This window comes from Melampsora larici-populina (assembly GCF_000204055.1).
Source record: "Melampsora larici-populina 98AG31 unplaced genomic scaffold MELLAscaffold_98, whole genome shotgun sequence".
NCBI lineage: Eukaryota > Fungi > Basidiomycota > Pucciniomycetes > Pucciniales > Melampsoraceae > Melampsora > Melampsora laricis-populina.
Window position 1 is genome coordinate 1,885 of NW_006768862.1, and position 15,508 is coordinate 17,392.

Genomic DNA, 15,508 nt, shown 5'->3' on the forward strand with positions numbered 1-15,508 from the left:
GATCGAGTTGTTTAGAGGCTCTGTGTCAGCCTAAGACTTCTGACTAGAGACTAGTAAGTAGAAAAAGACTAAATGTTTACTTACGAAATGTATGTTTGAGCTAAGCTTTCAAACTTATTTTTTGATTCTTCGTAAAATGCAAATAAGTACAACTCTTTAAGTTGGATCTACAGAGTTTTTACCAAAGTGGATACGAATGTAAACTAGCTTTGGTTTTGCTTTAGCAAAAATGTTGAATAAAGATTCAATCAAAAGGGGTTTTTATGAAGCCTACAGTCGGATAGGGCTACCTAAACAATCTTTATAGAACTTCGTTTGTTAAAAGAGTAGAAGAGAAAAAAGATAAAGAAAGAGTTCGATGATAATAAGAAAATGTTCTAAAAGTTTCTAAAGGTAAGAAGTTTAAAGCAACAGTTTTCTTATAAGATTGATTGAAGGAAAATGTAGATAATTTCTTATTCTCAAGAAAAAGTTCTAAGTAAAATTTGTAGGTGTAGTTTTTGGATGGATCCTCCTTTCTTTGTTGGGAGAGTGTGATCCTTTAAATAGCTATGGTTAGTGGTTTCGTCGTAAGTTTATCTTTTCATCCTTTCCTCAAGGGTCCTTATGTTTCATGATATGATTCTGACTGGGTTAGTCCTATTTGTAACAGGGCTGGAAATTTATCGTCATTGGACGCCACGTCAGGGTATCTTTTTAGTTATTCATCGTAACTAGTTCTCGTTTCCTTGATAACTAGAAAAGGGTCTGGATTAGATACTTTTACGATTAAAGTCTTAGATAAAAAACTTTTAATACTATGTTCTTTTCACATTAAGTTATTGTACTCTTGAAACTAGAGCATGAGAGATGTAAGTGGTTTATTTTTGTATTTTGTTAAAGCGCTTAGATGGTTTTTGCACAGCAGGATTCATCTTGCGGTTGACACTCTGGGCCTGTCAGGTGGGTGGGTAGAGCAAAAGATGCTCATGTTGAATTCATTAAATCTACTCTTAAAGAGATACCTACTCCTTTTACTGCATTAGATTCAAGTAGATCTTGGTTAACATTTTGGATTTTGAATTCCGTGTTGATGCTCAATGTGCCTTTCGAAGAAACCAAACATAAAGCTTTAGTTGATACTATTTTATCATTCCAAGATCCTAATGGTGGTTTTGGTGGAGGTCCAGGACAAAGTGCTCATCCAGCTTCTACCTTTGCTTGTACATTAGCTTTACCATCCTTACTAGCTAAATCCAAAGCTGATCTTGTTCAACGAACTTGGTCAAAAGTCAATCGAGATGGAATGTATGAATGGATCTTAACTCTCAAACAATCTAATGGTAGTTTTCTTATGCAAAAGAATGGAGAATCAGATGTTAGAAGTTGTTATTGTGTATTGATCGTTTCAACTTTACTTAATTTCTTAACACCTGAATTAGCCATCGGTTTACCTGATTTTATTGCTGATAGTCAAACTTATGAAGGTGGTTTTAGTTCTGGATCAGCAACACTCAAAGCCATCTCAAACAGCCAACCACTCTCATCCGTTCCTCTTGGTGAATCTCATGGTGGTTATACTTCTTGTGGTGTACTTTCACATTTCCTTTTGAAAAGATTATCAAATTTGATTCCAATCACCTCGATCGATTACAAAGCTTGTTGGCGTTGGTTAACAAGTATGCAAGGATTACCAATCAAAGGTGGTGGGTTTAGAGGTAGAAGTAATAAATTAGTAGATGGTTGTTATGCTTGGTGGTGTGGTGGTCTATTCCCTGTGATTGAGAATTTAATCCAAGAAGAAATCAATCAATTCAAAATTGAAGACGAAAAAGATGTATTCGAGTTTTCCAATTCATCATACAATCGTCAAGGATTACAAGAATATGTACTTTTAGCTTCTCAAGGTCAACCCATACCAGAAGGAAAAGGAGGACTACGAGACAAACCATTTATGGAAGTCGATATTTATCATACACATTATGTACTTTCTGGTTTATCATCTTCTCAACATTTTCATCAATTCTCTTTGGATAAATTACAAGATCTTGAATGAAAGTTTAATTCTGAACTCGTGATGAAGAATGGAATTAAAGGTTTAAATGAAACTGATCAAATCGGAATCGAAAGAATGAAAAAGATTTATTTAAATTCATTAGCTTGGATAAATGTTAAAGAAAACCAATTGGTGATTGGTTTAAATGAGAATCTTATTGAATCTATTCATCCAATCTTTAATATTTCTAATCAGGCTGTTAAAGTCACTATGAATCACTTTTATTCTCAAACTTGATCTTTTTTTTTTCTTTTATCTGAAAAAGTTGTCATACGTTAATTTGTATTGTTTTTTTCTTCATCTCATAAACTTTTTTATATCTTGAAATAGCTGGAAATTGTAAATAATGTAACAGTTGAGGACTCAATCTTGTTCAGATTTTTTAGAATCAAATGGTCATGATTCTTTTCCTGACACACCATTGAAATGAGCTTGCAGAGGATACCGTGCAATTTTTTTGGGCATTCAGCTTGAGTTGAGTAAATTATAGTGAAGGCTTTGAGATTGTTCTGATCAGTTTGGAGTGAATAATAAGTGATATGGGTATGGGTTATGATGACCCGGTGTAAAGCTTATCCTTATATAGTGAGTCATGAGGGAAGTATTCTGAAAAGTGTTTCTGCAAATGTTTTGGGATTCAATTTTGGTTTTGTAAAATTATGGCGTTCAAACATGCGCAAGAAATTTGCAAGTTGCAAGAAAGTTCTGTGCAAGTTCTTTCAAAAATCTTGCATAGAACTTGCACAAAACTTGCAGACTTAAGAAATTTATGTGTGAACCTAGGCTTCCCGGCTTCAAGGACTCAGTTTGCCCTTGATGAGAAAGGATATTGTTCATTACTTGGTTTGATCTCAAATAAACACTGCTTTGATTGGTGTGATATTATCATCATCACCATATCAACCTAATTACAATTGTCAAAGGTAGGAAACCTTCAACAAATTCTCACTGCCAGGATTAAACACTGTCCTAATTGGGATAATGTGTTGCTTTTTTGGGATAATTGATTTTTGCCATATAAAATTTATGATGATCAAAGGCTTCAAACCACATAGGCTCAATAGTATGTTTCAAATGACAAAATTGACATGATCATGCTCAATAGTGTGCTACGGCTTTTGGGAATATGAAACCCCTGATGTTGGTATGCTTGGCTTTGAAGGATCATGCATTATTGCTCACATCAGTCAGCTTGGATTGGATTGGAAACAGCTAAAAGCAACTTTGTTTTCAGAGCTTGACATGGCGGTGCCTGCCGCCCAATTGGCTAGTATTAATTAAGATTGAGGACACTTGAAGAATAGTGAAGAAGATTGAGGATGATCAAAGAATAGTGATGAAGATTGTGTTATGACCTGAGTGCGTAACGAGGGATAACTTGGAGCTAAGATGTGATGATCCCAGGATTGATTAACTGGATTGCAGTGTGAGGAAAAGACTAATACAACAAGAGCGCAAATGTCTAGATGGGTTCTATCTCAGTATTAGCATAACCCGCTATAAGGGTTATTACACTATCCCCCTCTTTAGCGCCCAGGCCCCTCTTGCGGCCCTGCACTCTTCCCCGGGTCAGCATTAAAAAACCCCGTGGGGAAAAAGCTTGACCCTCTACTTTCTTCTCCTTGATCTCTTATATTTACTCGTAGCATTAGGAAATCTTACATGGAATTCATCTACCATTTCTTGCGAGTTGACTAAATTGGATGCTGGTTCCCAAGAGTCGTCCTCCTTGCCAAATCCCTTCCAACTGACGAGATATTCCAGTTTACCGTACCTCTTTCTACAATCTAAAATTGCTTCCACTTCCCATTCATTTTCGCCTTCTATTTCGATGGGTGTGGGTTTCACAATCTTTCGTGTTTCGATCGTGTCAGGTATGAACTTCCTTAAGACAGAAACATGAAACACAGGGTGGATCCCCTTCATAGTCAGCGGCAGTTCTATCTTATAGGCTGAAGTTGAAATCTTTTTCAAAATAACGAAAGGTCCTAGCCAGCGATGATCTAATTTCGGGCTAGGCCTAGTGGTGGATATATTTCGGCTACTAAGCCATACTTTATCCCCAACCTTCCACGCCGGTGTGTCGCGTACGCCTTTGTCGAACTGGGACTTCATTGACTCTTGTGCTCCCGACAGACATGCTTGAAGCTCTTTTTTCACTTCCAAAAGACGTTGTATCCGTTCTTCCACGACAGGTATGCATTGTTCTTCTGAGGGTACCGGTCCTAGAGTTAAATCGTAACCGTAGTTAGCTTTAAAGGGTGACACCCCTGTCGAAGTATGCGTGCTGTTATTGTACGCAAACTCTGCAGGCGGTAGTAATTGCGCCCAATCGTCTTGATGATAAGTTACAAAATGTCTTAGATATTGCTCCACCGCCTTGTTTGCAATTTCTGATTGGCCATCGGATCTCGGGTGATACGCCGTGGATGGGTGTAGTCGAATGCCCAACCTTTTGTCCAGTTGCGACGTGATTTTTGAAATGAATACGCTGCCACGATCCGATACTATGGTTTTTGGCGTTCCGTGGAGTCTCCAAACCTCCTTCATCATAAGATCAGCCAGCTGTTCAGCACCGTCAGTTTCTTTACAGGCAATAAAATGTGCCATTTTGGTCATTCTGTCGATCACCGTTAATATGCAGTTGTACCCTTGTGAATCCGGCAGTCCCGTGATCATGTCGTAGCTTATATCGGTCCACGGCCCTGCTGGTATAGGGAGTGGCTCCAAAGTTCCAAAAGGTTTCATTAGTGTGGGTTTTATACGTTGACACGAACTACAACCTTCCACATAACGGTTCACAAAAGCTTTCTGTCCTTTCCAAAAGTAGAATCGATTGACCAAGCTCAAAGTCTTTGCGCGGCCTGGGTGTCCCGCTAGCTTACTGTCATGATAGGTCTTGAGAATGTCAGCCTTCAACTTGTTATCATTTGGAACCACTACCCTCCCATTCCTATACAGCAGGTCATCTACCACTTCGTACTCCCGTAGCGCATCCTTAACCTGAGAAGATATTGGGCTAGTCGTTGCGTTAATGATTTCCATAATATCATTGTCGAGTGGCGTCTTTTGTCTGATGTCCTTCAATAATTGCTCGTCGGATTTGATGTTGTCCATGGGTTGATCGTCGGTATCTTCTTCCGAAATTTGATTGTTGACCTCTTCTGCGACTCCCAACACATCCAATTGGAACCACTCCGACGCTCTAGGGTGCTCGACCGCGTCCTCGGTGGTGAACTGTGCTTCAAAAGCATCTATCTCAGCAAAAGTCTCATCAGTTATATTGGACGGACGTAGTAGCTGTCCAAAAGAGAGCTTTTCCTCGGATGTGGGTGCTAAATCGGGTCTTCGTGACAGGGCGTCAGGTTGTGTCGCGGCTCTGCCAGGTCGAAACTTAATCACAAAATCAAAACACCCTAATGTCTCCGCCCATCTGGCCTGACGTCTTGTAAGCTGCTTTGTTAGGGTCCGCGATTTTCAGGACCGGTGCTGTCGTGAATGCGTGCTTCAGCTCTTCAAACGCCCTCTGCCTTTCATCTGACCCTTGAATGGGGTGTCCTTGCAGGTCAAATCGTGTAGTGGTCGAGCTTTTCGGGAAAATTGGTCGATAAACCTTCGGTAGAAGTTTGCGAAACCAATGAACCGTAAAACTTCTGTGGTATTTTTTGGTGTTGGCCAATCTGATACAGCTTTCACTTTAGCTGGGTCCATACGAATCCGATTCTTTGATATCAACAAGCCCAGGTAGTCCACTTCCTTCCGTGAGAATTCACACTTTTCTGGTTTCAGCCACAACGAATGTTTGCTTAAGATTTCAAGGATCCCCTCTACTGCTTCTTCATGATTACCACCTGTCTTTGTATAAATCATTATGTCGTCTATAAAAGCAGCTGTATCTTTCCCAATCCTTCCAAGTAATATATCTTGAATAAAGTATTGAAAACAACCCGGTGCACCTGTAGGTCCAAAAGGCATCGTCAAAGGTGCAAATTGACCCTCCTTACATATAAATGCAAGCTTGTCCTCATCGCCTTCGGCCACTCTGATATTGCCGTATGCGTTCCTAAGATCAAGTTTGGTGTAATCTTCAGCATCCAATAGACTATCGATCAGATCCATCGTCAGCGGTAATGGGTATTTATTTTTTACCGTTAAAGCATTTAGTCTACGATAGTCAAAGCACGGCCTTAGATTGCCGTCTTTCTTGCCGGTGAATAACACTGGGGCTGCCCATGGGGAAGTGGTCCGTCTGATTGTCCCATTCGCCAGACCGTCCTGTACCATTTTCTTTAGAACTTCATCCTCCGCTGGAGATAGTGGTATAATTCTGCCAGCTTGAGGCGTAGCACCTGGAACCAGATTGACCTTGAAGTCATACTTTCGACGTGGCGGGAGAATCTGAGCGCTAGATTTGCGAAACATGTTAATGTACTTGTGATATCGGGCCGGGACTAGTTCTTCGACTGGTTTGTTGCTCTGATCCTTATGTTCCCTGACCGCGATTTTTGCTGCCGTTGACCAAGAAGTTTTAGCAGCGCATATGCTCGACTCGTAATCTATAGCACAGTTATTTGGAAGAGGTGTACGCTTGCTAGCTGCTTCAGGAATTATTTGGTGATTAACATTAGCACACTCACATTGCGGGGGTATTAGTGTATCTTTGCTGACATCAGCTCTGATACATACCCCCTCTTCACAATTCCTAGCGTTCCTCTCGGCGTCTCCTGGCACGGAGGATGTTTTCGGATTGGAAGAAACTGAGAATTCAGTTGCAATGGGATCCATTGGTGGTGTGGCTGGCGTATACGGTGGTCCAGTGGTTTCCAGTGGTGAGTCAATCTGTAATAGAGGGCCATCAAACTTGCAAGTTGCTCCAATATTAAGTTGTTCAAGATTTCCAAAAATTGACTCACATTGCGGGGGTATTAGTGTATTTTTGCTGGAGTCAGCTCCAATACATACCCCCTCGCTACTATTCCTAGCGTCCCTTGCGGGCTCCAAGGGGTTTGTCGGTAGCAGCGAAACTGCATTAGCAGTCGCAATACTTGTCGTCGGGTCTGCCATTAAGGTGCCCTTCGACCAGTCAATCCTGTGACCGTACTTACGAAACCACGGCATACCCAATAGGGCGTCGTAGGAGTCTTTGAGTTGTGTAACAATGAATTTTGTTGGTGATTGATCGTCGTCGATGGTGAGTAGGGCTTCGTCGGTGAGTTGTTTTGATTGACCGTCAAACGCTGATACCGTGCGAGGAGTCGATAGGGGATTTGTCTTAAATTCAAATTTCTTGATGAAGCCTTCACTGACCGCGTTGTGCGTAGCGCCGCAGTCAAGAAGGCATAGGGCAAAAGGGGTGGATGTGGCACGTTTGGGAGGGTAATTTTGGGACATTGGTAATAGTAAGAAAAACCGCGGATCACTTGCATTTCTTTGTAAGTAAGTAATAGCTCCAAAATCAATTAAATCCTCCTCAGTGCTCGAGATAGGCACATCTATCAGTCTCGAGCATCTCCATTTTTTGACCCATCAGCTCTACCCTTCCCCTTCCCTCCTAATTCAGCTACTAACGCCTCCAACTCAGCAATTCTCGAACTACTACCACCACTTCTAATAAAGTTTCCCTTCTCATCTCTTCTCCCACAATCAGCTGCTCTATGTCTCCCTTTTCCGCATTTATAGCATAATCCTTTCTCAGCTCGACGCGCCATCTCTTCTCTTGATACCCCAACTCTAGTAGCAGAAAGGTCCATAGCATCGGGATCTCTTGCGGTTGGGATTGTACTGGTGCGAGGTGTTGAGTGATTTGCTCCTGGGTGTAACTCGTTGTCGATAGCAATAGCAAACGTAGTGATGTCGGTCAAGGTAGTGAAAGTGCGTAAGATCATATTGATTCTAATTTCTTGCTTGAGGCCTATCTTGTAATGACTGATATGTTCTAACTCCCCCCAACCCGTGCGCGCCGCTAACGCCATAAATTTGGTTGTATAATCTGCCACTGAACCAGTCTGCTGTAGCGCTCGGAGGTCTCGTTGGGCTCGATTTTGCCGATCAGAGTCGAAGTAGGTAGCTTCGAAGCTCGCTGCAAAGCTCTCAAACGTGAGTTCTTCACCTTCCACAGGTTGGAGTAATCGTTTGAAGAATGGAGCAGCCCATTGATTGGCTTCGCCCGTGAAATAAGACAGGGTAAAAACGATTTTGGACCTATCGTCCGGAAAGGATTTGTCGTTCGCGAGTAAGTACAAGCCCACTTGATTCACGAACGCCTCGGCAGCGTCTCCCTTTGACCCATCAAATTTGTCTGGGGTTCCCACCTTTGGACCTCGTGTTGAGCTCATCAGGAGTTTGATGTCGGCAGTTGTAATTGACTCATTACCGCCGCGGGTGGTACTCTGCGGTTGTGGGTTTGTAGCAGCAGGGGTTGCAGATGGGGGTGAAGCGTCAGGAGGTAATGGAACAGTCGCCGCTTGCGCCGCGTCTACTCGCTGAGCAAGATCATTAAGTCGTTGCTGGGTTTCAGCCTGATTGGCTTGCCTTTCAGCTATTTCGGTGTCTAACTTCGAATTCAACGTCGTAAGTTGCGACAATATGTTGGCTAAGTTTGTATTAATGTTATCCATTACGTCGAGTTCGTCTAGATCTAAATCTTGCGCTGATACAGCCTCGAATGAGCTCTCTGAGTCGTGTTCTCCGGAATGCACTGTGAAGTTCGCCGTTGTTCTTGAGTTTATTTCTGAACCTTAAAGTATGCAAATCTTCAATTTTCAGATAAGGTTTGATTCAGTCGATTCAGTCGATGTGTGATTGAGATCTTGAATTGGGTTATCCGTCGTACTAAGATGAGACACTGCAATATGTTATGACCTGAGTGCGTAACGAGGGATAACTTGGAGCTAAGATGTGATGATCCCAGGATTGATTAACTGGATTGCAGTGTGAGGAAAAGACTAATACAACAAGAGCGCAAATGTCTAGATGGGTTCTATCTCAGTATTAGCATAACCCGCTATAAGGGTTATTACAGATTGACAATGATTGACCATGGTTGATGAAGATTGATGACAATCGACAAAGATTGAGGACAATTGACAAATATTGAGGACAATTGATGAAGGTTGAAGACAATTGATGAAGGTTGAAGACAATTGAAGACCATTGAAAACATTCAAAAAGGTTTGGAGAAGATTTTAGAAGATTAAAATCCTGTCTTTAGTTGGTCCAGTTTGATGAGTGGAAACTATGAAAAAAGAAGATTGAGGACGGTTGATGAAGAAAGAAGAAGATCGAGGACAGTTGACAAAGAAAGAAGCAGATCAAGGACGGATGACAAAGATTAAAGAATATCAAGGAAAATCTAAGTAGACTGAAGAAGATTGAGGACAATCGAAGAAGAAAGAAGAAGATCGAGGACAGTTGACCAAGATTGAAGAAGATCAAGGACAGTTGACAAAGATTGAAGAAGATCAAGGACAATCAAAGAAGATTGATGATGATGAAAGAGGTTTTGGAGGAGAGCAAGACAGGAAGGTACTTTGAAGCTCTTGATACAGAAGGTAGAATGTCTCCGGTCGGAGGTGTTGATACCTGTGAGACTGAGCTTGTAGCTGGCTGGCCAACATGCGGTTTTTGGCTGTGGTAGAATCTAACATTGTTGTTTGAATGTTACAGTTTCAGAAATGTATTTTATGGTTTTTGATTTTGATTTTTGATTTTTGGTTTTTTGATTTTTTGGTTTTTGGTGTTGCTGGTACTTTTTGTCAAAAGGTGACAATGCAATGAAAATGGTGTTGACCACTGGAAATTTGGGCAAAAAGGGGTTTCTGCCTTGATTTTTACTCCAGTCACTGCCAGCATTAAATAGGTTCCCTGGTAGGAACATGACCTAGGCTGGGAATATAATTGAGAGAAGAATGGAGCATCAAATCATCTTGCACTGTACATCTGAGCCATAAAGCATACACTACATATGTGCAAACATCTGAGTAAATCCTTAGCTATCAGCTACATACATGTCCGCTCAGTTATCTGCTCATCTAGATAAGCAAATCATGTGCAATACATGCTGTAACTTTGTTCAGCTTGAGACACACATTTCAAAATATTGACTACATATATCACAATGGTTGCTCAGGAAATATACATGGAACTGTGTAACAGTAGCAGAATGGGAATATGATCCCTACCACCCATATTCCCATCTGGGAACCTCTTTAATGCTGGAAGTGAGTACAGGGGTTTTATCCCTGTATTTGAGTATTTTCTGTAGTTTTGTCTTTGATTTTTGAATTTCGCACCCGGGAATTGTGATTTTTGATTTTTGAAATTTCGCATTGTCACTTTGGAACGTCTCGCATTCCGTAGACATGTACACATGTTTGTTATGACCAGAAATGGGGTCTTTTGAACCTGTTAGTTGAAGCCGATATTCTGAGCAACCACAAAACTATACACGCAAATTTAATATGTACCTCTCAGTACTTAATGTCTCTAACCGGCAATTTTGTTTGTGCTCAACTCGGTTGTAGATATATGCTCCGATACATTTTATATTGTTGGAACAACTGGCTGCCACCTCAATTTTCTCTAACAGATATGCTCAATAAGTTCACTGCTACTTTACTCAAGTAGCTGAGTTGTTAAAAAGAAATGTATTGCTTTGAGTGCCAGTGTATCATACCCAAAAGCTGTTGTTCGGCTAAGCTTGAATTTTATGAGAAATTGAGCAAAGTCGGGAGCAACCGTATTGGAAGCTACATTTGCACATAGAGTAGAAGATGTCGAAATTAAATTGAAATCCACTTGATTCTTGAGTTGTAAAAATATGAATAAGAGGTCAGATTAACGACGATCGAAAGCCCTAAAAACAACTATACCACACGAATAGCGAAGCTCCCCGTGTATAGTGTTTGCCTGACAAACACATCATATAGAGCAACTTACCCAAATACGAAATCGAAGAAACTGTTGGGGACACATGAAAATGGGATCGGCCGAAGATTAAATGTCATGCAATTTGAGAATATATCAATAGGTCGGGTGAGTGCAAGCAAATTATATGTTACTCGAGTCAAACTATAGGCATTTGGTACCTCCAAGTCTAGCTTCTTTGTTTAGTTAAACAGATACATCTGTGAATAAGCTATTTGCTGCTTCAGTTCATATCTTTTATCCACAGTTTTATACATGCCTTCTGCAACAGCTCTTCCAGTTGAGGTGATCGACAAAATCTTATATTATTTCTGCGGTGATGCGTCATACAAACCAACAGACGACTACAATAGTGCCAAAGCGTCATTTCTAAATCAAAAAACAGTTAAGGACTTACTCAGCTTACAGTTATTAGGCCACAACTGGGCAGCAGCAGTTCAACATATTGTGTATCGTTCTCTATACTTGACGATTCCGTGGGGAAATCAGTTACTGGACAAGATTTCCAGCGGCAATATGTTCTTTTCAGGAATACCACGTCTACGTCAACTCACTTTAAATCATGTTATGTACAAAGGCGACGTTGGTCCAGGATCTTTCTATGAACGCATCAAAGATGAGAATATGCGGAAATTGGAACTCGAGCAACAGCGTTCGTCAACAAAGTCTTTTTTCATGCAAGATGCTGCCAAGATCATTACCTTATGCGGTTCAAACCTAACTGATCTCAGGATAATGTTCACCAACTCAGTCGGATTCTCGGATGATCTAATCGTTGCTATAAAACAAATCACGAATCTGAAAAACTTGGCGATTGAAGGTGATGCCTTTCACAACCCGAGCAACAACTCCAACTCATTAATCGCAGTGCTAAACAATGTGGATAACCTCGAGTCTTTATCCCTTAATTTTGGTACTTTGGAATCGTTAAATCTGAAGATGAAAGCACTGCCAAACTTAGAACACCTTTGGGTGGGTTGTCACACCATGAACATCGACGCAATTGTTGATTTTTGTGAGACCGTAGGCAAAGGAATCAAGGTGCTGGAGTTGATGCCAACGGGCAACAATGAAGATTCAAAGCGGGTAGTAATCGCACGCAGAAACTCGCTACGAGTGCTATTCACAGATACGCTTCCGTGTTACCTACCTCAATCTCTTCATATGACACGTTTTCCAAAACTGCGCATCGTCAGGAACCTTTATCTTGACGGCTTAGTTAGGCACCCGGATTGGTTTGAGTGGCCTATGTTTCAAACGGTCGAAATCTTTATCACACGTTATCGAAGAGGCTATGCTTACTGGCAAGAAGATTTAGACAAGATTATGAAACGTCCAATGCCACCAAATTTAAAGCACTTTGTCTTTTTAATTCATCAAAATACCTTACGTAAGGAAACAAAGTTAATCCGAGCGTTCAGAACCCTTGGGGTTTGTTGCCACTTTGTAACTAAATTATCTCATTACGATATGATGGTAAGCGGATTTTTTAACTTTGAACTTCGGGTGGTATGGGATGCTAATAGATGTTGAATTGATTACCGCAGGATTTAGTTACGGAGCTCGAGAACCAGAAGAAAAACACAGCAAGAAAGGAGAACGCTATGATAGTCAGTTGTCTGTTTGAGCCCAGTTAATGCAAGATGCTGATGAACCTTGAACTGTCTTAATACTCCACAACTAAATTACAGGACTGAGAGCTTATCCAACACAACAACCCGAAAATAAGATGCCAGTGTAGTTAGTTGTATCAATTCAGCGATTCTTTCACATTGAGTATTTCCACTACAAGTTACATTTAAGTAGTTGTTTTGTTTGACTATAGAATTCCATTCAGAACTAAGTTTTTTGTTAGTTGACGTAAGAAGAACAATCGCCGTTATTGATGATAATTTATATGCTCCTCCATCTAAGTAATTCTATTGAAAATAACAATGTTGTGCTCGTGCTGATAACATTGGTAAAACTTAAATAATAACGCGCGCGTAGGATGCTGATCTGAGATGGAGAGTAAATACAATGTAACACCTCCAGAGTCAGAAGTGACCAAAGCATAGACCATGCTACGTTGAAGTGATAAGTTCTTTGTATGTTGCAGAAGCAAAAATTGGATCTCAGCGAGCATTGCAATGCCTTTGGGTATTTTTGTACAGCATGAGTAACTACTTGACTCCACCACCAGCGAAGTTAACAAACCTCAACAACAAAACACGACCTAGGGACTTAATATGGCAATTGCATTGAGGTCAGACGTTATTCGAAGTGAGCGGATGTGTATATACAAGGCTCTAATAAACTAAAGTAAACTCTTTAACATCTTCTTTTCGCAAAAAGCATGGACTGTTCTATTCAAGCGCCGATTCATAAAGCCCGCCAAATTACCCAAATTCAGTTGAGAGACTACCAGAGAAAAAAGACAAAGCAATTCAAGCAAACCAAGTCGCTTATAATTGGGGTCATCAGGGGATAATCAGATGGCTGAAAGATCAAACTATCAATTGGGTATACAAATGACGCTTATCCTCAGCGAGACAAGAGACTGTAGCGTCAATATTTCAACGTCATGAATTGGCCTCAATACCCATGATGCATGCTCGCGATCAATTCACCAGGCAATATCTACTGTTAATTCAAATGGAATAAAGTAAAATTCAAATACCTAATTGAATTTGGGAATCACATTAATAACTATAAAGAGCTGATAAAGGTTTATAAATTCTAACTGGTAGGACTGCGTTTGCCCCCTGATGAAAGCAGCGTAGCACAAAATGCCTTATTCGCCTTCCCTCCCAGTAGAGGTTGTAGAACGAATTATCAGCTTCCTCTGTCCCAGCTATGGTGCAACAACTACGGAATCATTGAATAGCGCAGACCAACCTTTTCCCGATCCATTGTCAATCAAACAATTGCTAAGATTGCGTTTGCTCGCCAGATCTTGGGCAGCTGCCATTCCACGATTGGTTTATAGCTCTCTACATTTAAGAACACCTCTAGTCAATAAGTATATCATCAAAATGTGGAGTAATTGCTTAACTGTTTCCGATTTATCCAACCTGCGTTGACTATGTTTAAATCAACTCATATATATCCCAGCTTCGAAAGCCGATGGATATCATATGGCCCTCTCGGATGAATGCAGTGATCAGTTTGAATTTGAATATAGTCGTTGGGAACGTAACTGCATCTTTATGCCGGACGCCGCAGATATCATTAGTTTGTGTGGTTCAAGGTTAATTGATTTGAAGTTGATATTTTCTGGCTCAGTTGGGTTTTCGGATAGCATGGTGGTTGCGATTAAACGTATCAAGAATCTCAAAACTTTATCAATTGAAGGAACTTTAACACGATGCGTTAGAAATGACTCAACATCCTTATCTGCTGTATTGCAAAACAGCCATACTTTGGAATCTTTGTCCTTGAGATTAATTAGTTTACCGCGCTTGAAAATGGAACCTGGATGCTTACCGAATCTATCGCATTTTTGGATCACGTACCACCGATATAACTTAGATGCGATCACTCAACTGTTTCTGAATGGTGCTAAGCAAATCAAACTCCTGGAACTCGAGGCTCCTCAACGACCTACAAACCACAAGGCGATGATTATGGCATTGAACGAAACACTTGAAGGAATAACTGTCAACACAATCCCGGATGATCTCCCTCGTTCAATCCGAATTAAATCTCTACCCAAACTTTGAGTCATCCGCTGCAAAGACATCCATCCATCAAGCGAGCGTCCAATTTGGTTTGAATGGGCGATATTCAGGACACTTGAAGTTATCATCACCAGCTACTCCAACGACAAAGCGTACTGGGTGGAGGTTTTGAATTCACCGGGTGGACCTAGCTTGAAAGAAGCCAGCAAATTGAAAACTTTCATTCTTATGACCGCGAGTCATAATCACACCGAAGAACTTGAGATAGCGCACTTATTCAGTACTTACGGTATCAATTGCCACTTTATGCCCGATATAACTCATACTGAAATATTAGTAAGTTCTATGCAATCTAATTTGTCCTTCTTCAAGTGGAATTCTTGCTGAATTAGTTCTTGATGTGGAACAGGACTTGATGGGCGGAAAGAGTGAGCAAGAATCGTAAGCAAACGAATAGGATCAAGTTCCGTAAGTAGTTCCGGTACATGAATATAGCTCTTAACTACATACACTAACGGAGTAATTTAGTTAGGGCGATTGATATCATTCAATGAGCATATTTCAAAATGAAAGTAGCAGATAGAGTACGCGTGATGGAAGTTTCTAAGGCCACTTGACTACTTTTTACTTTCTAAATTGCCTCAGAGGCATTGCCAAGTTGTTTTGTGCATGCTAAATAATAAGTAGAGCTGGAGTACTTCAAACTCGCTGTGTAATAACTTTTATTCTTGTTGTTGAGTCCTTCAATTTGTGCAGAAAGTATAATTTTGATGCAAAAGCACAGCTACAATGTTAGCAAAGTGAGTCAGGGGTGAGTGGTAGGTGGCCGCAGATGCCACGTCCGGTGTTAAGCAATTCAGTGTTCTTTGGAAACCTGTCTAGAAGTGGA

The 15,508-nt window shown here is 40.8% G+C and overlaps 2 protein-coding genes across 2 annotated transcripts; both read left to right on the top strand.

Moving 5' to 3' along the window:
- Nucleotides 1–958: 958 nt before the first annotated feature.
- MELLADRAFT_41054 (uncharacterized protein) lies at nucleotides 959–2,035 on the top strand (the record flags this gene model as incomplete). The annotated part of the gene is made up of 1 exon (XM_007418614.1): nucleotides 959–2,035. A coding segment is annotated over one exon (1,077 nt), but the record flags the coding sequence as incomplete, so codon positions are not given.
- Nucleotides 2,036–11,215: 9,180 nt separating this feature from the next.
- Nucleotides 11,216–12,701, top strand: MELLADRAFT_113880 (uncharacterized protein; the record flags this gene model as incomplete). The annotated part of the gene is made up of 4 exons (XM_007418615.1): nucleotides 11,216–11,612; nucleotides 11,988–12,350; nucleotides 12,487–12,570; nucleotides 12,652–12,701. 4 exons carry the CDS (start codon nucleotides 11,216–11,218, stop codon nucleotides 12,699–12,701), a joined length of 894 nt encoding a protein of 297 aa, XP_007418677.1.
- Nucleotides 12,702–15,508: the final 2,807 nt, after the last annotated feature.